The following is a 25,426-nucleotide window of genomic DNA, read 5'->3' on the forward strand; positions in this document are numbered from 1 at the left end:
TCGGGAACATCCTCTGCTGTGGTAGCCATCTCTTGCAATAAGGCACATCTGTTTTTATTTTTTAAAGCCTCGTCTCCTTGAATTCCTTCAGGGAGGGAGAGGGGTAGGGGTAAGAGGAGTTTCAAGGCTTTGTTCACGTGAAGGAAAGCATGGGGAGAACTTGTCGGCTCCCTGGCAGCGGCTTTTGAAACTGCTGCAGCATTTGGGGGTTCTTCCACCTGTCTCACAATTTCTGGAGGGGACAGTTGTGGGGTTTGGATGCTTGGGGTGGGCAGGGGTGGCGTGGTTCAGCTAAACCGAGCCCGAAGGTTCATTTGCAGAGACTTGAGCCTCGCGGTCGAGCTCGGTGGGGAGTTGGCAGCCCAAAAACCAGCGGGCTGGGGGCTGCATTTACTGATGCAGGGGTGCTTGTCCCATCCTGCACGCGGCCTCACCCTCTCTCCTTCTCCCTCCCTGCAGTCCAAGCTGGCTCTGCAGAAGCACCTCACCAAAACGCTGGCGACCCGCTTCCTCCCCAGCCCGCTCACCACGGCCGTGTGCGCCGTGCCTGGCCCCCTCGCCTTGAGACCAGCCGCTGCCACCACCCTCTTCCAAGCCCCTCTCCTCGGACCAGCCCTGTTCCGAACGCCGCCGGCCCACGTCCGCACCACGCCGGGCCCCATCGTCTTCGCTCCCTACTAGAGCCCCTCGGCCGCCCAGGGTCCGTCGGCTGCGCCACGGGGGCTGCGCGGGGCAGCGTGCCCGGCCAGGCCGCTCTTCTTCTGGCTGATGGGAAACCGTAGTAGTAGACGTCGACCCAGGCTTCTCCTCCTTTTTGCTTCGAGTTGGCTCCTGGTAGAGCGAGATGCCCCGGCAGAGTCCGGCCAGCCCCCCGGGGCCCCGCTGCTCCCCCTGCCCACGCCAGCCCCGTGCTCAGCAGGGTCCCCCCTCACCCCAAGGGCTGGGTGATGCAGGTGAAAGGACGGTGCCAGAGCCACCAGGACCCTGCTGGGTTTCTTGTTTCACCTCCCAGTTAGCAGACTGGGAGGAGAGGAGCTGGCTGGTCCGGGAGGGGGTACGGAGCACCCCTCTGTCCTGTCAGTCCCTGCCAGCCCCGTCAGTCCCACACCAAAGAGCCCCCGCCGTGGTGGGCGCTGGCCACAGCGATCGCAACTTTACTCAGAGAGCAATAGGCGAAGCCCAGGGCTTGCTCCCCCTCCCTCTGAAAGCACATCGCCTTTCGCCCAGGCAACCCAAGAAGCACAGAATTTGGGCACACGGTCGGACACGGGCTCTGCTCCAGCCCCGTGAGGAGCAGAGAGCTGAGCCAGCCGCTTTGCGCTCCCCGAGGTGGGAAGGAGGTGACCCCGAGCTTGGAGAACGGCCCCGAGCCCCGTCCAGCCTGCTCAGCACCAGCTGTTTGCCTCCGTCCCACCCCCGGGGGGGACAACCCTGCCCCTACCTCAGGGGAGATGCTGTGAGGCTGCGTGAATGTCCCCAAAGCACTTTTTTTGGTTCTCCGGTGAAAGGTAACACCGTCGTTCGCCGTCCAGCCCCGTCCCCATTAGGAGCTTCCAAGGAGTTTCTGACGACTCCCCAAAATGAAGGCGTCCCCGGCAGCCCAGACAATCAGGGATGAAGGAGCAGGCACCGCCAGCTTGCGCGTGGGGCTCTCCCTCGGATGCTCTCTTTTCACTGTGCTCAGAAGGCCCAGCGAGGACCTGCTCCGAAAACTGTACCCGCAGCGCCCCGGCTTCCCGGCGCGCTGCTGTAAATAGAAAACTTGCAGGAAAAGTTGCAACCCAAACGAACCTTACGCTGGAGTGACAACCCACCCCGATCTATGCAATCCCGTGGGAGCAGCTCGCTCGTTGTGCTTTGCTGTCTGCGTTTTTACTTTGGTGCTCACGCTGTCTGTACAGCCGGGAGTGTTGTTTGGAGCAGGAAGAAAACAAAGCAACACTTAGCTCTGTGCAGACGGCTCCTCCGGCATCTCTTCCCGGCCCCGAGCCTGGGTGCTGCTTCAGAGACCTCTGCTGCGTCCCGGGATGAGGCCCGTGTGCTCGCCCAGCCTTGGGGAAGAGGCTGGTGGTTGGCACACCTGGGAATCCACACGCACAAGCACACCTATCTGACACCTTGGCCATAAGCAACGTGGATTTCGGGAGTATTTTTGCCCGGTGTGCTCCACCAATGCTCAGGACGAGGCCTTGGATGAGGTTGAACAGGAACCTGCTGCCAGGAAACTCCTGGGGCTGAAACACTTCTGCTTCCACAGACAGGAGCTTTGGGAACTGCTGCAAGGAGGGAGCAGCCGCCGGGTCCCGGTGGCACAGAGCCACGCTCCTGCGTCTGGAGGACACGTCTGCTCCCACCACGAGCAGCACTGCCCCGCAGCACCACTGCTGTGCTCCTGCCACAGAGGCCAGAAGTGCAAAGGAGCCTCTGGGAATGGATTTATCTGCTCAGGGCATCTCCTTCCACCCCAGGGAAAAGAGGACACCTGGAGAGGGGAAGGGAGATTGTGTATGGGAAGACAGGGGCAGACGTGAGTTCTTGGGTGTGGGGGGAGACCTGGCTGGGAGAGAAGCTGAGGGCAGAAAGCTCCCAGCAGTGGATCTGACAGGGACAGGGACACTGTCCCACAGCCCACGCGTGTCCTGGACCAACAGCTGACCCCACGTCCCCCAGGACAGGAGCTGGGGCAGGAGGGACGTGGTTCCAACAGCATCTCGGTGCCACGAAGCCTGTGGCCACCCCAGCTCCAGCCAGCCCCTACCCATCTCACTGTGCTCTCCTCCAGGCCTCCTCTGCAGCCAAGGGCAGCGCCTCCCTTCCTGCACGCACACCAGCCTCGGGAGCACGGGGAGCAGGCAGCTGCGGCCACGCTCCAGCCTGCAGGAGCTGCTGGGCACCCCGTGGGGTTGTTCCCCTGCATTTTGTTCTAAAAAAGCCTGTGCTGGAGCCAGCAGCGGCTGCTCCTGTCACCCCCCTCCACCAGTGGAGTCCTGATACACTCCTACACTTGGCACTTTAACCCTTGAAAGCCATTCCTTCTAAATAACAATAATACTGCAACAAGCTGCATAAGAACATGCTCCCTCTGTCGCATCCCCTCCAACCTCCACAGATCCCTCCCTGCTCCTGTGCTATCCAAAGCATTTACTGCCTTTGACTTAGCATATGCTGTACTAGGTAGTAGGGCATAGTCCATAGCGCTCGATAACGCGTGCCCCTCTGTACATAACCTTGGAGTGATGTGAACAGTTTGATTCAAAAAAAAAAATAATAATTGAATAAACAGACTCTAGGGACTTGGCCAGTACCCCTCCTGTAATGTTCACTGTATATTTTTTGATGTACTATAACTGTTGGGGAAAAAAAAAAAAAAGGAAAATATTTTGATAATTGAATCTCATTGCTTTATTGTGTTACTCAGTAAATAAAAGGAACAAGTATAAACAAGCCAGGGCTTTCTCATCATTATTTTTTTTTTTAATCTAAATCCAGACTAGCCAAGGGAAACATGTTGCTGGGCAGGACTGGGCCACCTTCCCTTTGTCTTGTGGTGGTTCTGAGAGGAGAGGCAACGCTGTGACTGACGGGCAGTGAGAGCTGCCACAGCCCTAAAGCATCTGGGTGTGCAGGTTAAGCGCAGTCCCAGCACCTCGCAGGTCAGGACTGAGTCCACGCTCAGTAAGAGGGCTGCAGTTTTAAAATGTGAGCACCAAAAGACACGGGGCCAAGGTCTGACCCTGCCTCAGGAACAGCATCCTGCTCTGCACTGCATTCGCTGGGACAGGAGGCTCCTCTTGACCAAGGACTAACTACACCACACATCGAGGAGCAGAGGGCCCGGCCAGGTTAAGGGGTGATCTGAGACAAAGCTGTAGCACCACAAAGCTAGCTGGGAGAGGACAAAGGGGCTCTTCTTATGTAGTATCAGTAAATACAAGACAGAGCTGCTCTTGAAAGGGGCAATCATTTCCTCTGGCCTGCCTGCATTCAGGTGCAGAGCTGATCTCAACCTGCTGGCCAGCCTTGTGCTGCATCTCCCCTCGGGCAGCACGCAGCCCACAGGTGCCAGCCTGTGCCCTGGGAGCAGAGGAGTGTCACTTAGTGAATCCTGGCTTTCCTGTAGCACCTCAAACACTGGCAGGGCCTGGGCAGTGAAAGGAGCACTTGTCTCAGTGCAGGGAGATGGGTCACCTCTCTCCTCCTCAAAGACCATCCCCAGCCCTGGGATGCCTGTTCCTCGTGCCACGAGGCTTCCTGCAGGCTCCACGACACCACACAGGTTGAGCAGGAGGTACGTGCAAGGGAAGGAGAGAGGTGAGGGAGAGGAGGTGCTGAGAGAAGGGAAGGGAAAGACGAGTCTCAGCCATCCACAGACCCGCCGCCCTTGTTCTTGCGACTCAGGGGAAAAGCAGACTTGCTCTGTGGCTGTGTCATCTTACTGGCCAGGTAGATGAACGGCTCGATCAGCGTACGCCGGTCAGCCACAGACACCTCCCACAGCTTCACCTTCTCACCCTTGGCCCAGTGCTGGGCTGCGTCATGGTCTACCCGGCGCTGCTCCTGCAGGTCACACTTATTGCCCAAAACCACGATGGTGACCTGTTCAACAAAAAAGGGTGAGAAGAATCCCTGTAGGTAACAAATGCGGAGTTGAATAGTGCTGCCTGGCTCTGCTTGGCAGCACCCTTAGTGCCAGGCCATGTCCTTCAGCTAATGTCCCTTCTGTTAGGGTCTATGTGTCAAACCAGCCCCACTGAGCGATTGTAGGCATAGCGCTGCAGCAGCTAGCAGAAGTGCCCAGTCTAGAAGGCCAAGAGAGATCTCTGTAAACGCCCTTGAGACTGATTCTCCTTGTGAAATAAACAAAGCAGCTGACCCCTGTCCCCAGCCATCAGCAAGAGATCCACAAACTTGCTCCGGCACAGAGCCCTCCTGCCCGTTGGCTTTGGAACAATCACAGTGACAGAGCAAAAGCTCTCCCCTGAAAGCATCCCAGCACAGCAGCCAGTTACGACCGCGGGTCTTACAGAACAGGACTCCCTATCACCACCTTGTGACAAGCCAGGGGAAAGGAGTCTTTTCTGGGCAAGAACCACAGAACAAGGGAGCAGACCCCACTCCGCAACCCCTTTCCCCTGGGGAGATCGCGGGTGCTCACCTCCTTCTTATCTTTGGATTTGTCAATCTCCTTCTTGAGGAGCTCCACGCGCTTGAAGGACTCCTTGCTGTCGGTGCTGTAGACCAGCACGTAGCCGTCTGTGCAGGAGAAGCAATGCTTGGGCAGCTCCATGCCGTCCCGCAGGCCCCGCGTGTCGTAGAAGCGCACCTGCTCGCGCACCCCGCGGTCCGTCTCGATGGAGCCCACATAAATGTCCTCCTGGGTCTCGATCATCTCAGAACCTGCCAAGAGGTGGCCAGGGTGACCTGGGGACCCTGGACACGACACAGCCTACAGAATTGTCCTGATGGGTGATCTGGGGTGGACGCTGCTCCTTTTTTCCGCCCTGGTGCTGGGTTTTTGGGGGTCGTGGCAGCAGCAGCGGGCTGCCCCACACCCCAAACCCAGTCAGGGCCTTCCCCCCTTCAGCCCCTTGCTGCCACTCACCCACCACATGGTTGCCGTACAGCAGCTGCTCCAGGATGGCCGTTTTCCCCACGGAGGCCTGGCCGCACACCACCACCTTGCAGCTCTTCCCCATGCCGCCTCAGCTCCGCTCCGGAGCCCCCTGAAAAACCACAAAACAACCGCGGGCGACGCCTCAGGAGGGGAGGAAGGGGGGGGGGGGGGGACACTCTCCCCGGCCGAGACCCGGCCTCAGCGCTAATTTCCAACCCCTTTTACCCCCCAAAGTGGCAGCCCCGGGGGTGAGGGTGGTGTTGAGGGAGCACAACCGGGACGGTGCCAGCCCTGCGAGCCCACAGCCGGGGCCCCTCCGGGGCTTCACCTGCGCGGCGGCAGCGGCGGAAGAGGCGCGGCCACCCCGAGCCAAGCCCGGCTCGGTTCAGCTCAGCCCAGCCCAGCCCAGCCCAGCCCACAGCGCCCTCCGCGGCCAGCCCGCGCCCTGCGGAGCCCCGCAGCGAGCAAACAGCGGCGGCGGGGCACGGACCAGCGATCCTGAGCCCCCCTCCTCCCTCCACGACCACCAGACCCCCGGTTCCATCCCACCCCGGGTTCCCCCCCACTCCCCATTCCCCCTTCTCTCCCAGCCCAGCCCCGTTCAGCCTCGCGGCGGCGGCGCCGCCGTTGCCCCCCCCGGCTGCCTCCAGCTCCGCCCGTTCCGGCTCGGCGCCCGGCTCCGTCCTCCCCTTCCCCTCCCGTCCCCATCCCCGTCCTCCCCCCCTCCTCTCTCTCTCCCCTCCTCCTCCTCCTCCTCCTCCTCCTCCTCCTCAGCCCGGCCTGGCGGTAAGATGGCGGCGGCGGAGTGCGACGTGATCATGGCGGCGCCCGAGGGAGCCGGCGAGCCCGAGAGCGAGGAGGAGGAGGCGAGGAGGTACGGCCGCTGCCCTCCGGCCCCATCCTCCTCCTCCTCCTCCTCCATCCTCCTCAGGATGGCGAGGAAGGCCGCGGGTCTTCCTCTGGGAAACGGGGGAGGGGGGGGGGGGTGTGCGGGGCTCCGTGGGTGTGGGGCGAGAGGAAGAGGAGGAGGAGGAGGAAGATGAGGAAGAGGAAGATGAGGAAGGGGGGGGTGCAGGCTCTGTGTAGGGCTTCTCCTGGCTGGCCCCCGGGCTGGTGCTGAGCAAGGTGCTCGGGGGGCAGCCCGGGTGCTGAGCAGGGCAGTGGGGTGCTGCCTTCACCCGCCCCCCTGCCCGGTCCCACACAGGGCACAGCCGGGGGCAGGGGCTCGGAGCCGGGGCTCTGAGGTGGTGGCCGCTGGGCCCGGAGCTGTGGCACCTGCAGCAAGGGGCTGTGCTGGCTGCTAGGTGCTGGGTTAGCTCGGCAGCTCTCGGCTGCGTGTCCTGTGCGAGTTCCTAGGGCCTCCGTCCCCACCAGGATTCCCGTCCCCACCAGGATTCCCGTCCCCACCAGCCTTTTTCTCTCTCCGCACCTCCTGGAGCGAAGCCTTCAGTCCTCCTGTCTTCAGTCAACTGCAGCTCGAGTGTCTTGCGATACCGATAACATCCTTTCTGTCTTGAGGCCACGCCGGTTAATTTCCTAAAGAAAGCTTTCGCTAGGATGAGGAAGAAATGATTCAACCGTGGAAGGGGCGGCCTCAAACCCTTAGGTTTGAGCATTCTTTGCTTCTTCTGTGTTTGTTGTCTTAGCATTGTGTTGTACCTGACTTCCTTGGCCTGTAAACATTTGAAATCTTTACGTGGTAGTTAAAGCAGTTCTTACGCTGTCCTGTTTTGCTGGACATAATGGAAAGGGGGGGGGAAAAAGTCAGTTGTAGGCCAGCGTCATGCTCTGAAAACGTTAACGTGATTAAAGAGGCCCTCCAAGTGACTATTAAAAGTTCCAGTAGCTGGTTTATTTCTGAAGCGGTCTGGTTCAGCGTGCCCAGGGGAGTGGTGTCGGCTGGGGCAGGTATAGGAATCGCGGCCTGTCTTCTGGCTGCACATTTTCATCTCAAGAGCGAGCAATCTCGTTCCTGCCAGCAGCTGTGTTGCAGGCACTGCAGGCAATGAAATGGGAAAAGTCCAATGTCTAGGAAACTCTGCTGGTTCTGCAGCATTTAAAGCTGGCAGTCTGTTATCTCCCGGGGAGCTGGGAAGGAGAGAGCTCCTTCTGTGGAAGGTGAGGCAATTGTTCCAGAAAATTATGCAGCTGATAAAATCAGAAGGAGAAACAAAACTGAAAGTGGCCTCTGAGGAATACAATCTTCAAAAATAGTATTGATGGCCCGAGGTGTTTTGCGCTGCTTATTTACTGTCAGAAATTGAAGGCTTGGGGAGCAGCACGGGGAGGGAGCGAGCTTCCTGGTGATGTCATTCTGAGGAGTTCAATTAAATCTTGCTGAAGAGGCACCCGTGCGTTGTGCATAGGATACCGACAAATTGCACGGCCCGTAAAGTTGGGAAAGCCCTGATTGTGTGAGATTTGTTCCTCCAGGCTAATTAAACGTGATGTTTGAAATGGTAAAAACATCCAAATGGAACAGTCATGCTGAAGGCACTGTCAGCTTACGGTGACCTCTAACACCACCCTTCCTTCCTCCTCCCTGACTTTCATTGCAGAAGTGTGGTCGTGGAGATGAGCGTTTGGTCCTCGTCCTGCCTTGAAGGGAAGTTTCAGCAGTGAAGAACAGGGCCAGGCTAGGTCATCTTGGGTTGTCTTGGCATGGTAAGGCCAGTACCACCCTCCGTGGTTATTACCATGCAGTCCCTCTGTGCTTCTGGAGGTGCTATCACAGTGTTTCCTCTCTTGTCGTTCTGGGATATCATTTCTCTTTTAATGACATAAAACCAGGTGTGAGTAGATGACGTTCTATAGGCAGTTACTCTCTTTTTATTTGGTTGGAAAGTTTAGGCTTTAAACAGTCAGAGCAGATTTTCTTGAGGTCAGGAATCTCCTGTGCGTTAGTCTCTTGACTGTGCGACCCTTCCAGGCTTACATAAGTTGCTTAACTTCTGTTTCGATTGATCTAATGTAAATTAGGGTGATAGTTGCTGTATTAGGGAGAGTAATTGGAGGCTTAATTAGGTGCCTAACGTTTGTAAAGCACTTTGAGCTCTGTAAGGGCTGCACGGGCACACGCAAACATACTCTTGAACCTGGTATAATACAGCCTTTATGATGTGACTGTGCTAGATTCTATCAGAAAACGGCAAAAATAAATGAAAACCCCTACTTGCTGTAAGTTAGCATCCAGGGTTTCTGTGTTCTGTACTTCTCTTTAGGAATTACAGTGTGACACGGTACGGATACTTTGCTTAAAGGACTAACCCTTGTCTGAATGCGTGATTCTGTTCTCTGTGGCTTAATTAAGATAATGAAATTGGCAAAAGCAGGGAGTATTTCAGAATGATTGTAATGCACTGAAACAGCTGTAAACACGCTGAATGGCTCACTCACAAGTTGTTTAAGGGACAGGAATAGAGTGTGGTCACAGGATAATTATTGTTTGCGGCCGCACAAGTTATGAGGGTCCTTATACAAGAGGGTTGATGTAACCGTATTAATTTTATCTGCTAGATAGTGGTGCTCTTACTGCCTCTGCAGGGCAGCAGCTGGTGGGCAGGGCCCGAGTTGTGCAGTCAGGGGCTGGTCCATCCCCCCAAAGTCGCTTTTCTTTCTAAATTGTAAAGGTTTCTAACCCCTGGGAGCTGCTTTTCCCTTGGCCCAGCTGATCTGAGAGCTTGGGATCTGAGAGCTGGGGGTTGCTGGGGTTTTGCCAGGGAGAATTTCCTTGTCATCTTCCTGGCAGCTCGAGGTTCTGTCCGATGCCCGTGTTTAAGACTGGATCTTTCTCCTCTTTCTTCAGCGTTGGAGGATGCAGAAGCCTCTTAAAAAGAGGTATCTCAAACCATTTGGAAAATATTGTGAAATGATCTGTGCAGACCGCTGCTTTTACAGTGCTTTTGCTGCAGTCTTCAGATATGTTGATGCCTCAGCAGGAAAGCATAGTTAACCTTAATACAACAATGAACGTGAAATTTGCCACACAAAGTAAATGGTGCAGAAGTCAAAAAAGGTTTCAGACCTCGGCTAAATGTGGGTCACTGGTGAGTCCAACAGATGTTGCCCGGAGGTTGTCAGGTGTAGATGATAAGCACGAATCTTTCCGCTGCTATTTTACGTGAAATGGGTTGCGTCCTGCTCGGGCTCCTGGTGAATAATGCCTTTACTTGAGTGCTTTTACAGGGAGTGCTGCCAGGACTTTTGGGGGATGAATTGGCTGGAGGGGCTCTGTTTGTGGATCAGCCTCAGCGATGGAATAGTCTGTTCCAGTATTCCTGTTCTGCTTGCAAATGGGCACTCGACTTTCCCAGGCTGTAAATCCAGCCTATTTTACTAATGCCTAATTATGATCTTAGGATAATATGAGGAACAGCAGAGGCTCCTTGCATCGATGCTTAGGCTCCCATACATTTGCAGAGTATTTGAATTAGGTAGATGCTGCGTACAGCCTGAAGAAGATGCTCAGTGCTAGCAATTCAAGCCTTTCTTTATCTCAAGACAGCCTTTTTTTGGGTGAATGATGCTGTAGATGCGGTCGTCTTCCCGTGTAATTCTTACAGCTGGCTGGCTTCCTTCACTCAGGCCTTTGTGGAAGAGAGCGATCTCTAGCTGGTTCTAGACCCTTCTGTGGGTTTCCAGGAAGGCTTTGGTGTGACCCTGCCAGAAATGATTGAGCCATTAGTATGAAGTAGGTTAATACCGAGCTCTGCTCGCAAGGTGCATTACATAACCGCGTAATTAAAGTTCAGGACTCATCTGGCTGTTTTCACTCGCAGCTGCGGGGCGAGGACTGGCTCATTTCTTCGCTCCTGCTCTCTGCTTGTGGCATATTTTAGTGCTTGTGGCTTTCGGTCTTCCTCATCCGAGTTTGTCCTCGGGTATTGGGAACGTTCTGGGGCGTGCGTAGAGGACAGCATGGCTTTTTTTGTACTCTCTTTGGATTGATTATTAATGATTTTGCTCATGGCCACTCTTGTGGGAAGATATAAGGCCCCAAGGCAGCTCTTTCTATTTTGTGTTTCAGTTGGTGAGCCTTTACAGGATCCATACAGGGTTATTACACGCAGACTCAAGTTCTCCCCAGGTATTAGCACACGCAGACTCGAGATTTCCCTGGTTTGGGACACGCCGTGAGTCAACGTCTTCATTCCCATTGATCCGTCGCAGCTGGTAGTAAACCCACTCCTTGCTCAATGGGGGGTGCTGATGTGCAGGGAAATGCGCTGCCTGGTTTGCTGTTCTGCTCTATATCCCTTCTGGTCTCTGCTGCAATAGGGTCAGCGTGAGACTTGTCCAGCCCCGGGAGATGATCACAGGATATGTTATAGGTGATTTTTTTGTTTTGCATTCGGGGGCCTGTTTTTGCCCCTGCAATCTTCCTTCACGCACCAGAGAGAAAACACCAACACTACTAATGAGATTAGACATTCCCTTCACTCAAAATCCCCAGCTGCAAAGTGAAAACCTAACCTGGAAAAGCCCACGGAGAGGTATTTATTGTCTGAACATCTCCATGGCTCACTTAGTGTTTAGCTTCCCTTTGGAGCCCTGAGAGAAGGGAGGGGAGAGTATAATATGTCCAGTGGCAAATACGACAGCTAATTTTAAGCTCTAGACATCTGCCTGCTGTGAACTGTATTGAGATCACCAAACTTATTTTACCCAAGCAGCTGAGTAATATCTGACAGCTGAGAATCTCGTCTGGATTTCAACAAGGAAACTGCGGGATAGAGGCACCGTGTGCTATTAAGGAAGAAGTCTCTGCAAGGATGGCTTGGCAAAGGCAGGTGTGTTCCTTTTGGTTTGGGGCATCCCCATGGAAATTGAGGCCTGACAGATTTGCCAGGCTCAAGGCACCTCATGGCTGTCCATGGGGCAGAAGCTGGCCCGGTTAAAATTGGGATTTCTTTGGGTTTCTTGGTTTTGGACAATGCCCCGGTGACCCTGAGATACTTGAGTTTTCTAATAGGATTTCATAGTGTTCCTTAAATCCTACTTTGTGTTTTTTTTTTTTGGTGTCTCTTCTGTAATGGAGGCAGGAGATGAAGTAATGGTTGTGAGAGCTGAGAGGTACCGAGCGTGCTGCCTGCTGAAATGGGGAATTTTTAGCTGGATGGCGTGGCTTTGAGTGAGTGTACCCCTATATTAGTGTAGGAGCGGGGTCTATGCTAACACCTGGGAGGTGCTTCCTCTTCAGATCCCGGTGGTTTAGGAAAACGAGGTGCCTTGCAAGGTAGGTCTGCGTGTTCTTCCCTCTGAGCTGGAGTAGGAGGGGTGGAAGCCGCAATCGGCATTCGCGTGGGGGCCGCGTGTGCGAGCTCTGAGGAGGAGGCAGAAGTTGTTAGGCAAACGTGGGATTGTGTCGCTGCTGCGCGGGCTGGCTGCTTCTCATAGCTCGGCTGTTCTGCGAACGAGCAGGGGCTGAGCTTTCAGCAGAGGGCAGGGGGAATATAGAGGGAGCCTTGTGACGGCTCCTTCTCCCACCAGGCAGGCAGCGAGCGCCGGCGTGGCGAGGGGCAGGAGGGTGGTGGTGGCACCCTCTGCCCTCTGGGTGCACCAGAGGAGCGTGAGGGATGGGTGGCTGCTGCCTGCCTCGACGGCAGGTCTTCCAGGGTGACGGGGGAAGAATCGGACAAATGTTACAAAAGGGGAAAAAAAAAAAAAATTGACTGTTTCACGGGGGGAGAGTTACAACACACAGTTCTCTCCCTGTGAGCCCTTGGTGCACGCAAGCAATGAAAGACCAGCTTCTTCCCGAGGTCCTCGGGGTGGCTCTTCCCTGTCTTTGGCGTTCGATGTGGAGAGGCCCTGAGAAGACACGACCCACCCCGAACAAAGCAACCCATTCAGCCTGGGGCGTATTTTTAGCAAAGCACGATTCTTCTTCAGTTTCAAAAGTAGCAAGTGGGGAATGCAGCCTACATCAGTGCGAGATGCAGAATGATCTCATTCAGGCTGCAGCATCTGTTTGGATTGGAACAATTACCAGTGATATCAGGAGATCTGCATTTTTTCTTGTTATGGCAAGTGGTAAACAAGAACTGTTTTCTGTGTGCTTTCTATGTCAGTGGAGCACAACTGGGGCGAGATGCTTCTCTTCTGTGTCTAGGATCTCAGACCACAAGCTCTGCATTTCTAGCAACTGGCTTTGCCTTTGTGCTGCGGAGGAATTTTTTTTTCTCCTCTCATCATCTTTTTTCATCATTAAGCTTTAAGCTATGTGAGCAATAGAAATATTTGCATGTTTCCTTTCTGCCACAGGTAGCTGAGGTGTTGTGACTTGTTGGTCTATCAATCTGTGCTAAAATAAAGGCATAAAAGGGAAACAGACCAAAAAAAAAGAGTAGAAGTGAGTATTGTATTCTCATGTTTTCTCCAGCATTTCATAATGCTGGTGCTTTGTGAGAGTTGGTTTTGCTGTGCATCTGTTTTCTTTCTCCCATTTTCCCAACTCTTCCCAGCAGTTTGTTGGCAGACGGGGTGTTCTGGCAGCCAGCCCTCCAGCTCTTAGGCAGTGCTTCCTTCTGACATGACAGGTAAAATTGCTGAAAGACTTATGAATCAGGGGCTGGTCGGCTAAGCAGGTTACCGCAGAGGCTCAGAGAGATGAGCTCTGCCATTAATACCCTTCATCCTTCTCTTCAGACCATACAACGAGGAGCTTCTGAGTGAAGGTATGTAAACGGGATCTGTGATTTCCTTTCCCGTTTATAAGTACAGAAACAAAGACTTTTGGTTAAACTTCTCACTGCCAGGGTAGAGCAGAATTGCTGATTATTTTCTTCCACTGCATTTTGAAGTGCTTGATGTGTAACAGTCAATAAAAAAGGTTTTTTTGGACCCATTTTTGATCATACAAAGCATGAGCCTCACCGATTAGGAAACACATCCATGCAGCAAGCCCATAATGGCTTCTAGACCTTGAGAGCAGCCCGCAGGGGAGCAGGAGGGATGCCACTTCTCCATCCGGACGAAGGAGCACATCACCTACCAGCCTTCGTGCAGCGCCGTGCTGCTGACCTCAGGAGCCGTGGCAAGAGGATCCGCCGAACCCTGTGCCGACCCGTTTCTTTGGCACCCTCTTCCTTCCTCATCCTACTGCACTGAAACATGCCAGCGTGATTACGTTGCGTTTCCGTTGTTTGACATCAACAGAGTTACCGGAGGGGTGCGTCTGGCCCGTGCCGGGAGTGTAATTGAGAGTGAAACTTAAAAACGAAAGCCGACATCACGTACCAGAGCTTTGGCCCCCCAGGCCCTCGGAGTGGCAGCTCCCTGTGTCTATTGTTCTGCCAGCTGGCAAAACTGTGCTGTTTCTGTGAAAACAACCCTTTGCATGAGGCGGTTGTGTGGGAATGGCCAATGGCAAGCCTCAATGAGGTTAAAAACATGTGAACTTGTTGCAACACAATTCCCTTTGTTCTCTCCCTAGTAGGCTCGCTGAGCGTTGCTGGTGCCGCGCTGCCTCTCCGAGCCGTGCCCTGCGGTCGCTGCGGGGCCGTGGCAGCGTTTCCCCCTTTTGGAGAGGAGACTGGGTTGGCAGCTTCGCAGGGAGCGCAGCTCCCAGCAGATAACTGCAGCTCCCACGTGACGCTCCGATCTCTAGGTGCTTCCAAAATAGAAATGCAAAGCGGTGGTGGACTCTTATCAGACCTGCTCAGCACCCTCAGGTCTTTGATTTTGGCAGCTTGTTAAAATGCAGCCTTCCTTTCCATCTTTATTTTTTGCACTGATAGAGGCTGCTCACGATAGCGCAGAGAAATGGGATGGCATCAGTGCACAGTAAGCCCCCCGCTGCTTTTCCACCGAATGCTTTGCAGCTACAGCCTTCTGTGAAGACAGTCGGCTTCTGTCCTGTTAGGTTTCCTAAGGATAAGATTTATCAACAATGAGTCTTTGCTTCCCCTGGGCAAAGCCCTGTCCTGAAACTTGCCTGAAGCTGCATCTCATTTTGAATTTTGTAAAGGTGGCACAGAAACGAAGACCTGCATCGCTTACATTATACCATGTGTGACAGATAATCCTAGAATTTTAAAGGGAAAGATTATCTCCGTGTTTATAGCACCTGATAGGCTGGAGACTTGCTCTGATTTGGGCCTTTGGCTGTTAGAGTTGTAGTGCCAGATACCAAAATAAAGCTCCTCAGGCATCAGAATTGCTCTCAAGCAGTTGATGCGCCAGCGCTTGCTCTGGAATCGGATGAAAGTAGTTGTGTATAAAAAGCCCTGCGACTCCTCGCTCTGTCCCCGTGTTCTCTGGTTTGGCTTGGATTTGTTTACCCTGGATTTCCCTGTAAATAGCTTTGCCGCAATAAGTGGTGCAAAGAGACACCTTCTCTTCTGGATCCTTCCCTCAAGAAAACGCTGAAGCATTTCGGCACAGCCTGGAAGCCGCCCGTGGTTGAGCCCGCAAGCGCAACTCCGCTCCGTGCACCCGGCTATTTTAGTTTCCTTGGCCTCTGCTTCATCACTTCAGCAAAGGCTATATTCAGATCAGCTGGCAGTCCGTCAAAGAGGAGTAGGATGACCTGCGATGGTCAGCTTCAACTGTACTTCTCGTGATCTGTGCATTGCCCCGTGCGGATGACTTTGGCTGGGCTGCTCGCCGCTGGTTGCTGGGGCTCGTAGATGTGCCGGCTGCGTCCCTGGTAGGGCACTGAGCAGGGAGCCTGAGCTAGTCCTAGCCCTGATGTTTGGGGACAGAGTTCTGTTTGTACAAGTGCTCCAGGCAGCGGACAAACAGTGCCTGTTGCTCTGGCTACAGCAGTGGAGGCTCAAAGGCACGGCACGAGCAGCGACTGCTGCGTCTTGGAGATGGCGATGCCGCTTTTGAGCCGGTCTCGTCGTGTTGACACATTAGTCTAGGAGGGAAGCGAGTGAATTAAATCACTGAATTTGATTCAGTGAAAACTGAATTAAACGTCACAACACCATGGTACGAGTTCTCTCTCAGACTGCTGATCTAAAATGAAGGTAGAAGATAGGGAAGGGTTTAATTTCCATTAGGGGAAACTGTGCTTTCAAGAGTTTAAGGGATGCGGCTTTAAACCATATGTTGTGTGTTTCTAAATGTCCTATCTCTGCAAATGCTTGCTCTTGAGTGTGAGGACTATTTCTGGACCTGTTGCCAAGGCAGTGCCAAGCTTCTCCTTGAGACTTGTGCCCGTATTTCTCCTCTATTTAGCTGTCTTTTGAATGTAGAAATTGTTCTTGGCCCTGCTTCTCAATATGGGGCTACTTCTGAAAGGTAACGCTCAGTTTTTTGACTTTGATGACTACTAAGGTTATGCATCGCTTAGGCAAGTAGGCTACTTGGTTAACCACATCCACCTGAATTTTTGCTCAGCTCTAGAGGCGACTGAAGGAAGGTTGTCCAAAGGTGTGGTTGGACTGCTATTGCACATCTGTAATGCTCGGCTGAGTTGGTCGTGTCCCTGTTCACGGCCCTAGTCAAGTGCTGAACTATCTGAGAGCCAGAAGGATGTGGTTTGCTCTTTTCTCATGAGCAGTGCATACAGAGTAAATCTCACAGCAACCAGCTACAAGTGTTTGGAATGCTGAAGAGCTGTAACAAGATTGCTTGGGGATCATTTTGTTTTGGTCAGAATGTGTTCTGATGCTCTGTCCCTTGTGTTTTACTTCCTTTCAGAGAAGCAGAATCATTCAAGGAACAAGGAAACGCATACTACGCCAAGAAAGATTACAACGAAGCGTACAACTACTACACAAAAGCCATAGGTGAGAGCAGTTGGTGATGATGATGATCTTTGCTGAATAGTGTCTAAAAGTCAAAGCTGGTTATTGATTTCCAAATACACCAGCAGGGTTTCTAACAGCACATGCTGGATGGAAGCTTTTTGCTGGCTTTAATTGCCTTGCAAAACTTCACCAGATTGATAATGCAAGTTAGTGCTCATGTGGGTCATTTGCAGATTTTTTTTGCTTGTCCTTTACCCTAGATATTTTTAGCAAGAAACAATCCAGCTTTCTGTCCCAGTGCAGGGTTATCAGTGCTGCCAGGCCAAACGCCACAAACTTTTGCTCTGTATGAGTTAAATCCTGTGTCTAGTTGAGGAGCAATAGTTTGATTTGCAATTCTAAGCCCTCATGCACCATCGTAGGCCACTCAGGTGTCATGAAGTGGGAAGGATTTTGAATCCAACAATGACTTTTGAGTTTGCTGCTTACATTACACTCAGTGCTCTTACATTTTCTCCAGATACCTGTCCCAACAATGCCAGTTATTACGGTAACAGAGCTGCCACCCTCATGATGTTGGGGAGATTCCGAGAAGCACTGGGAGATGCTCAGCAGTCTGTCAGATTGGATGATAGCTTTGTACGGGTACGTGGGAAAAATTCATATTTGGTACACGTCTGAATGCCCTTGTTTCCTCCTATTACAGCTCTTGCAACTCCCTTTTAATTGTCTTCTCAGGGCCATCTACGGGAAGGGAAGTGCCATCTTTCCTTAGGGAATGCCATGGCTGCCAGCCGCTGCTTTCAACGAGTTTTAGAACTGGATCATAAGAATACTCAGGCACAGCAAGAGGTAAGAGGTTCTGAAAGCTGAAATACTCCTGGGGGATGGGGCTGTCAAAGGAAATGGATTGAACTGGCAGGTCTTTTGCTTCTGATTTGCAGGGTGGAATCACGGGCATGGTTAGTAACGATTGGGTGATGTAATGAAAAAATGAGGTGGTATCGAAGTCTCTGTTTCCCAGTAAACCGACAGGTTGCATAGTTTACTTCTGTGGATGATAGCCTCCATGCTTTTCTGCTAAGAAAAGAGAAAACCAGTCTTTCCCCAGCATACTAAGGGAAGAATGGTGAGAAGAGAGCATGGAAATGGATGAAGCAGCTTGTAGAAGGCTGCCGCCTCTTTTGTGTCTCATTCACAAGTGTACGTTTTCTTGGGCTACCAGTTGGGTCCCATGATTTTGTACTGATTTTAATGCTGGCAAAAGTATTCTTGTGATCTGCATTCTTGTTTCATGGTAGTTTTTGCTCCGACAACACTTTAGGGATTGGTCACTTGTGTGCTTGGTGGCGTTACAGGGCAGTGACTGTCCTGCAAGGCTTACTGTGTTCTGCTGTCTTTCAGCTGAAGAATGCCAGTACCGTGCTAGAATATGAAAAAATAGCTGAAGTGGATTTTGAGAAACGGGATTTCAGAAAGGTAAGATTGACTTGATTGTTTCCTGTAGCATTAAGAAAATATCATACCTGGCCAGTTCGGCCAGATGTACGTCTAATCCCCCTGCTCAGTACTAGCTGCGTCCTGATGGGAGGTGCTGTACAACATACTTCAGCTACTGAAGGAGGGCCATGAACTGTAGTATCTGTGAAAATGGCAGAGCTCATGGTCTCATAGCCCTGAACAAACGAAAAGCAAAAAGGGTGACTGGTTCAGGCTTTGTAGGGTGAGTGGAACCATGAAGTATTTGATACAGGTTTTGTCAGTAACTGCATTTAATAATTTAATTCTGCTGTCTCGCTTCACTGGGAAGGCTTACATGAAATGTGATCTTTGTTTCTGGAGCTGCTCTTGCTCTTCCTCACCCAGAAGCCTTTGGCTTCTCAGTCTGGAGCACAGTGCTTCCCACAGCGGGCCCTCGTGATGTCACGGGCCGGGAAGGCAGATGAACCTTGGTGGAACAATGACCCTGTTCTCATGCAGATGTCCCCACCAGAGAGGCAGAGATGGAAAAGACCTATTAGATCACCCTGCCCATTGCAGTCAGACCAGTGTAAGATCAGGCCTTGCACTGTACTTTTTTGTGTTCTGTCCAGTCCAAACTGTCTCAATCTATTGAATTTCTGTCCCTCCCACATGTCTTTCTGATGCAGAAAACAGGGGCAGAATTGTCTTCCTTGGCTGCTTCTTTGGGGCCCACAGTTTCAGAAGGGTTAAATGGATGGAACTTGCACAGGTGTTCCTCGAATCCTCTGTATAGTGCTATGGTGTAGTAACACAGCAGGGGCCACAGACCTTTAAACACAAAGCCCTTACAAAACCAAAAATGCTCATAAGGAAGACTTTTAATGAAGTACATATATCCAGCAGAAGAGTTGTCTGCACACTTATTTTCCTGTTCCAAGACAAATATGGAATCTCAAGTGTGGCAATGGGGCAATCCTTCAAACTAAGCCTTTGGATCTTTGCTTTGTTCACATTCATGTTTTTCTCACATCAGGTTGTATTTTGCATGGATCGTGCGTTGGAGTTTGCTCCTGCTTGTCACCGATTCAAAATCCTCAAGGCCGAATGTTTAGCACTACTGGGTCGCTATCCAGAAGCACAGTCTGTAGCAAGGTGAGCATCTTTAAAGCCTACAACTTGTGTAACAGCTGGTGGTATGTCCTGTCTACTAATATTTCACCACCTGAAATGGATGGGGGATATATATTAAAAAAAAAAAAAAAATAATAATAATAATAAAATCCCTTAATGCAAATGGTGATGGGGAAATTTGCCTGAGTTCAGTTAATTGTACTGGGAAACTGTGCTTAGGCTCAGCTAAGAACCCTGCCACAGACTTGATAAAATAATTAAATATCTCAGCAGAGGAGCAATGCTTTGGAGATCAGAAGAAAACTGCAATAGGGTGACTTTTTTACCATGTTTGTTTTTTACAGTGACATCTTACGAATGGACTCTACAAATGCAGATGCTCTGTATGTCCGTGGTCTCTGCCTTTATTATGAGGACTGTATCGAGAAGGCAGTGCAGTTCTTTGTCCAGGCACTCAGAATGGCTCCTGATCATGAGAAAGCGTGTCTTGCCTGCCGTGTAAGTTGTGAGCATTGAGGTCGGGACTGCAAAATTACTGCGTTTTTTTTTTTCTTTAAACCAAACACTTGCTTCTGCTGAAGCAATCCCTTCTTCGTACCTCAAAATAATCATTCCCCAGATCTCCAGTAGCAAATAGTGAGTCAAGTCCTTCCTGAAAGGGCTGCTTTAGGTATAACTGTGAGCTGCTGGAAGCTCTTTCTCAGAAGGCTGTGATACTGTGATTCTCTGAAGACTGCTTTCCTTTCATTCTTTTTTGCTTCTGTATCTGATCAAGGGGCAATAAAGCTAGGTCTATCAGTTCCAACAACTTCTGAGACAGATTTAATTTAGTGCCTACAGGCTGACTGTATTTAAACACTGTTTCTTTCAGGAAGTTCCTTCCCTCCTTTCTATACTGTTGTAGTTCTTTAATCAAGTTTTGAAAGATTTATTTAGTTGTATAAGCTGTCAAAAGGTGAGGTCCTGCTCCTATTGTTTTTAAATACATAAATTATTTCACTGGCATGTTCTCATCTTAAACATTAGGCAAACTTTGTTCATGTAGAGAATGCCTGTAACTGGCACTGGCTCTTCCTCAATGCTTCTCTTTTGGGAAAAGCAAAATGCTTACATCTCATTTCAGCTGCTGTAGCAAGTCTGTGACTTCTGTATCCTGCTATGTTGTCTGAAACCAAATTAGAACAATTATGTTTGAAGACCCTTACCCAGCAAAATAAGGTGTTTCATATTCCATGAACCATTGACCTACCGTCCTTATCCGGGATGTATTTTCTTTCAGAATGCCAAAGCACTTAAAGCAAAGAAAGAAGACGGGAATAAAGCATTTAAAGAAGGAAACTACAAACTAGCATATGAACTGTATACAGAAGCACTAGGAATAGATCCAAATAACATAAAAACAAATGCCAAACTCTACTGCAACCGGGGGACAGTTAATTCAAAGGTAAGAAATCATCACCTGGCAGGTAGCATTTGATCTCGGGTTGTATTCCTCACCACGTAGTTTATAAATACCACATCACTTCTTTTGGAAAGCATATGCTTCTCTGGCTCCAGGGGCAGCTGGATCCTTTAGTGCTATAGGCAATATTTCAGGTTTTTGTGCTTGCACAACAATTGGATCTGTTCCAAACAGCCAAAGAAGTTGACTCCTGAAGAAACAAAACTCAAATACTTGGGCAAATACTCCCACAGAGTGGGAGGGAGTAGAGGAATGTAGTGTGGCCTTATCTTAATCAGCGTAAAGGCATCCTTATTTGTTTCCTCCCTGGTAATGAGGGTTGTTGGTTCTTTTTGTAGATCGTGTCTTGCTTCATTTTTTGATCTAAAACAATCTGACGTAACTTAAAATTTTACACCTTTGTTGGAGTTGCTGTTGTATTTTGGTAATGCACTCTCCAGCGAAGCATTTGCTTGACAGTGCTTCAGATTTCCATCATGCTTTTCCTCTAGGCATGTTTCCTCCTCAGCTGTCTCTGTGTTGATGCCCCTCTTTGATCAGTGGGGCTTTTCAACACCCATACTTGGTCAAGAGATGGGCTGTTTTCAAACCTAGGAAGTGGGATAAATCAGAGGCTGCTTTAATGGATGCTTTATGTGGCTGTGTCTGAAAACAATTGCTTAATAATTCTAAGTTTATTCCATTTCAATCCAGGACGTCTTATTCTTCAGATCATTCTCAGGAAGCCCCTTGTTTCCGAGTGCATTTTGTAGAGCAGCACCATGTAGTTGTACCACTTCACTAGCAAAGTTTCTAGTTTTTCCTTAGAGAAGAAAAGCTCTGTGCTTTTGGGGACTGGGAAAAAATGTCATAGATGTAGATCCACAAAACCAGTGAGACTTTTCTGAAATTCTATACAACTTCCACTTGCCTAAAATCACAATGCTGATTAGCAGATTTTTTTCTGATTGGGATTCACTTAACTTCTGTCTGACTTTGTAGCTTAGGAAACTTGAAGAAGCAATAGATGACTGCACGAATGCAGTAAAACTGGATGACACATATATCAAAGCATACTTGAGGAGAGCACAATGGTAAGTAGATGTTTATTATGGACATGCTGAGCAGGTTTGTGGGTAGGAACCTCTTCCCTACAGCACTGAGTGACAGGGTAACAAATCTGAAGCTTAAATGAATAAAAGATTCTGTCTTAAGAGTCCCTGAATTTGTTTCTCTTCCTTGTGGCGCCAAGAAGACAGGAAAGTATGCAGTCTGTCCTGCCTGCGTGGGTCTGGGTCTGTCTATCTGTTGCTGTGTTCAGGCAAGATTTGTTCTCAAGCTTGACTTGCCTTTTTTTTTTTTTTTTTTTAAGACTAATGTAAGATGATGTTCTCTCCCAGAGAACCTGTCTCTTCTAAGCTGTTTCAGAAAGGTTGCTGGGAATAATAGATTTTATCTGTTTCATACTTCCAGCACTCTGGATTTTGAAATGGCATAGCCTGTTTCCACTATAAGGGAAATCAGCTGAGGCTGTACATATCTCTGCTGTAGATAATACTGCAATGTAGTACAGTGAGGCTGAGAGAGTTGGACAAAGGATGTTTGCGTCTGTGTGTCTTGTACCTTGGCACCAACCAGAGAAGTCATCAAGCTCTGTTCTGACTGCACATTTATTTGCTCCTTTGCTCAGTACTGATGGTTCCCTAGTTCGTGACCAAGCTGCCTGGCCTATAGGTGAACCAAAACCATTACTGCAGCCTTCTTGTTGTGCATTCATTTTAATTTGCATCCTTCGGTGTTTTTCTGAAGTTCCATTTCAGTAATTGCTAAATTACAGTAAGTAGCTGTGATACAGTAAGATGTGAGCAGGGCTGAAATGCCAACAGGCAGGGACATGTCCCTCTCTGAGGTGCCAGGATGGTCGCTTCTAAACAGGGCTGCTAGTGTACAGCTGCACCAGCTTCCTTGAAATGATACTGGCTGGTATTAGTTCCTGCTGTTGGATGAAGTAATTATCAGATCTTTAAAGTAGAACTTGTGCTGCCAAATGAGACTGCGGTCTGAGCTTGGAGCCCAGAGAACAGGCTCCTGTGCCAGAACTTCCCATAAACTGCAGGTGCTTAGGCTTCTATTCAGTGTAGCTGTCACCCTTTGTGGGTCCCTCTAATGATTGCTCTTCCTGAAGCCCAGTGCACATATTTTCCTTAATTCATATCCATCCAGAAAGCTTGTACCTGCACCCCCTTTTCGATATTTTCCATGAAGTACACCTTGTCAACCATTGTTTCTTTCCACAGTTACATGGACACAGAGCAATATGAAGATGCTGTAAGAGACTATGAAAAAGTATATCAGACAGAAAAAACAAAAGGTAAGCATATGAGCATTCTGTACATGTATATTCTGTAACATGTTCAAAAAACATCTAGTTATGGTTTTTATTCTTAACAGTCGTCTTTTCTTGTAGCCTGAAATGAAATGGACAGAGTTAGCTTTGTCCTTCTGGTTCAGTGTGTAACAAATAGCACTGGGATGTTTACCTACATTTGGAAATGGTATTAAATGTAGTTAGACTTTAATTAGCTTGCCTGGCTATAAATCCAAGGAGGTTGGCTCCTTGTGGCACTTGAATACTTCAGCCCAGGTCACCTCAACATGTTGGTCTGTCAGCCTTTTTTAAAGCAGAAAACTGCCTGACACTAAAGCTGCTTTCCATTGGCATTGCACTTTTTTCTAGAACACAAGCAACTTCTAAAGAATGCACAGGTGGAACTGAAAAAGAGCAAACGGAAAGACTACTATAAAATCCTTGGGGTTGACAAAAATGCCTCTGAAGATGAGATCAAGAAGGCTTACAGGAAAAGAGCACTAATGCATCATCCAGGTATGCAGAAACAGGCTGTCTTCGAGCATGTATTTGTTGCTTTCATCCCTCTGCCCATGCACATCCCCCCTCTCCCCACAACCATCACTTACAGCCAAGCATAAATAGGAGAGGGAATTCGTGGACACACAAGTTTTCTGACGCTAGAAATCTAAAATAAGTCTGTGGTAGCAGCTGGAAATTTGTGGTATTTTCCATTTACACTAGAAACTCAAAGCTTCTTTCCTGCTTGTTTTTATATCACTAGACCGACACAGTGGGGCAAGTGCAGAAGTACAGAAAGAAGAGGAGAAGAAATTTAAGGAGGTTGGTGAAGCCTTTACCATCCTGTCAGATCCCAAGAAGAAGGCCCGCTATGATAGTGGACAAGATCTAGAAGAGGATGGATTGAACATGGGTGGTAAGTGTTTATGGTATTCTATAGTGGCAGCCTTTAAAAAGATTAGACCATTTAGTCTGCCTTCTCCTCTAAAGCAGCCTGGCAGTTCTTGACCTCTGTAATAATCCTGTGAAGTGGCTTGGCTTGGTCTGCAAAAGTATTTGAATGGCAGATATGCAATGACTATTTGAAGTTGCAGATAATAGGTGCCATATAATCCAGATTATCTTTGACAGAGCTGTTGGATAGTAGGTATCGTTACACAGAAGCTTCTGTCTTTCGTAGGCAATGTAAAATCACATCACAGAAAGGTTTTGGTCCAAAATGTTGCTTATCCAGAATTCTTAGGTTGCTCCTGTGACTGGAATTGTCTCACAGCTGTTGCTTTTACCTGTTTTCTGCCAGTCAGTAGCCCCATACTCTGCTGTAGTACAGTATAGCAGTGCTCTCTGCTGCTGCATTATAGTGGACAAAGCCAGCTATTTGCTTACAGCTTTTTGTCCATTTAAAAAATGCTTTATGGACCTTCAATGAAGAAGCAGTTTCTAAACTGTAAGCTGTAACCATCTGTTTTACTTCATCTTACGACTTCCTTTTCTTCCCTGTAGACTTCGATGCAAATAATATCTTTAAGGCCTTCTTCGGTGGGCCAGGTGGCTTCAGTTTTGAAGGTAGGTGGAAGTGTCCTACTGTTAGCTTTGGAAGTGGTAAGTACACAAATAGCTTGACAGGACGGCCGAGTTTCCCCAAGCTTGCTGTGCTGTTTGAAAATAGTATTTGGCTTTTCTACATAAAAGTGTCTGCAAGCTCTTGGAAGGCCTTGCACAGCATCCCAGCTGATGGCTGGTTCTAGTTTTTGTGTTCAAAAGGTTCCCTTTTCAAGTAGCCTGTAGGCATGGGCTCTCTGAGTGGTGTTTACTGCTTATAAGTAGTTGACCATAGCTCAGATACAGTTGCTGTTGCTCAAAAACAAAAGGCAGTTCTTGGTCAAAAGTCCTGTGCATATGTGTCACACAGCTCTCTCCTTCAACATTTGTAAGACTCAATCCTCCTGAGGGTCTCTGCCTTCAGACAGTTTGAGGTGAGTGGAGGCAGTGAAGGAGCTGTTGCTCATGTCCCTTCAAACCTCAAGTGTGGGCAGGCTTTCTTCACACATGGTGGAGTAAGATGGTTTTATACAGCACCAAGCAAGGTCTCAGCACTTGCCTAGTATCAATGTGCCCCTTAGGGAATTTTGTGTTCCATAATGTCTTTTGTTAAGTGAATTTTGGAAAGTCTTGCATGGTTTGTGTCCCATTTACCTTCATCCTTGTAAATTTGTCTCCAGGCCTCCTTTCCCTTTATCACCAGTAATCCACTCTTACCTGTTGGAATTTAGCTGCTGGAAATCATAGCTAAAATCTCTCCCACTTGTCCAAATGGTTTTGTTTGGGTTAAGTGCTGGCCTGGCATCCAGCTACTGCAGAATGGTGTTTAACCATGTTGCCTTTGAACTTTGAAAGTGCTAATATCTTCCATTTTCTTTTTCAGCTTCTGGGCCTGGAAATTTCTTTTTCCAGTTTGGCTAAAAACAAACAAACACACATACCTGATCTGCTTATTTTAGCCTTGAATACGGACATACTTTAGACTCCTTCCTTCATCATGTCTCATTGTACTTAGAGCAGTTTCATTTTTCTCGGTTGGAGACCTCTGTTTTGTGTGCTTTTGTGTGTGAAGAGGAAACCAGCTCGGGGAGGGAAAGGCTTGTGAATTTTGTTTTACTGTTAACTTTATTAAAAAAAATAAAGCTTTGAATCTTTTGGTCCCTCCA

General features: G+C 49.6%; 3 protein-coding genes across 9 annotated transcripts in view; 2 read left to right on the forward strand and 1 right to left on the reverse strand.

Annotated features, from left to right (window-relative positions):
- The window catches only part of ZNF385C (zinc finger protein 385C), a 75,528-nt gene extending 71,110 nt beyond the window's left edge, over window positions 1-4,418 (forward strand). For all 3 annotated transcript variants that reach the window (XM_084496328.1, XM_084496327.1, XM_084496326.1), the window contains exon 9: window positions 460-4,418. In XM_084496328.1, the coding sequence (XP_084352454.1) occupies window positions 460-681 (222 nt within the window). In that variant the 3' untranslated portion in view covers window positions 682-4,418. The remainder of the gene's footprint in view (window positions 1-459) is intronic.
- Window positions 3,379-7,351, reverse strand: NKIRAS2 (NFKB inhibitor interacting Ras like 2). 5 transcript variants are annotated; one of them, XM_084496333.1, is made up of 4 exons: window positions 7,044-7,351; window positions 5,607-5,723; window positions 5,156-5,397; window positions 3,379-4,596 (listed from the first exon to the last, which is right to left on the reverse strand). In XM_084496333.1, exons 1-4 carry the CDS (start codon window positions 7,261-7,263, stop codon window positions 4,357-4,359), a joined length of 819 nt encoding a protein of 272 aa, XP_084352459.1. In that variant the 5' UTR covers window positions 7,264-7,351; the 3' UTR covers window positions 3,379-4,356. The 5 variants fall into 5 exon arrangements, with proteins under 5 accessions (XP_084352459.1, XP_084352462.1, XP_084352461.1 ...); XM_084496336.1 differs by having other exon boundaries at window positions 5,603-5,723; window positions 7,044-7,187; XM_084496335.1 differs by lacking the exon at window positions 7,044-7,351 and adding an exon at window positions 5,943-6,041 and having other exon boundaries at window positions 5,603-5,723.
- On the forward strand, window positions 6,278-25,426 carry DNAJC7 (DnaJ heat shock protein family (Hsp40) member C7). The gene is made up of 14 exons (XM_084496329.1): window positions 6,278-6,488; window positions 16,265-16,353; window positions 16,835-16,959; window positions 17,053-17,166; window positions 17,719-17,793; window positions 18,812-18,930; window positions 19,254-19,407; window positions 20,189-20,353; window positions 21,353-21,444; window positions 22,648-22,721; window positions 23,088-23,234; window positions 23,482-23,634; window positions 24,222-24,284; window positions 25,144-25,426. Exons 1-14 carry the CDS (start codon window positions 6,406-6,408, stop codon window positions 25,179-25,181), a joined length of 1,491 nt encoding a protein of 496 aa, XP_084352455.1. The 5' UTR covers window positions 6,278-6,405; the 3' UTR covers window positions 25,182-25,426.

This window comes from Aythya ferina (assembly GCF_964211825.1).
Source record: "Aythya ferina genome assembly, chromosome: 23".
In the NCBI taxonomy this organism is placed as follows: domain Eukaryota; kingdom Metazoa; phylum Chordata; class Aves; order Anseriformes; family Anatidae; genus Aythya; species Aythya ferina.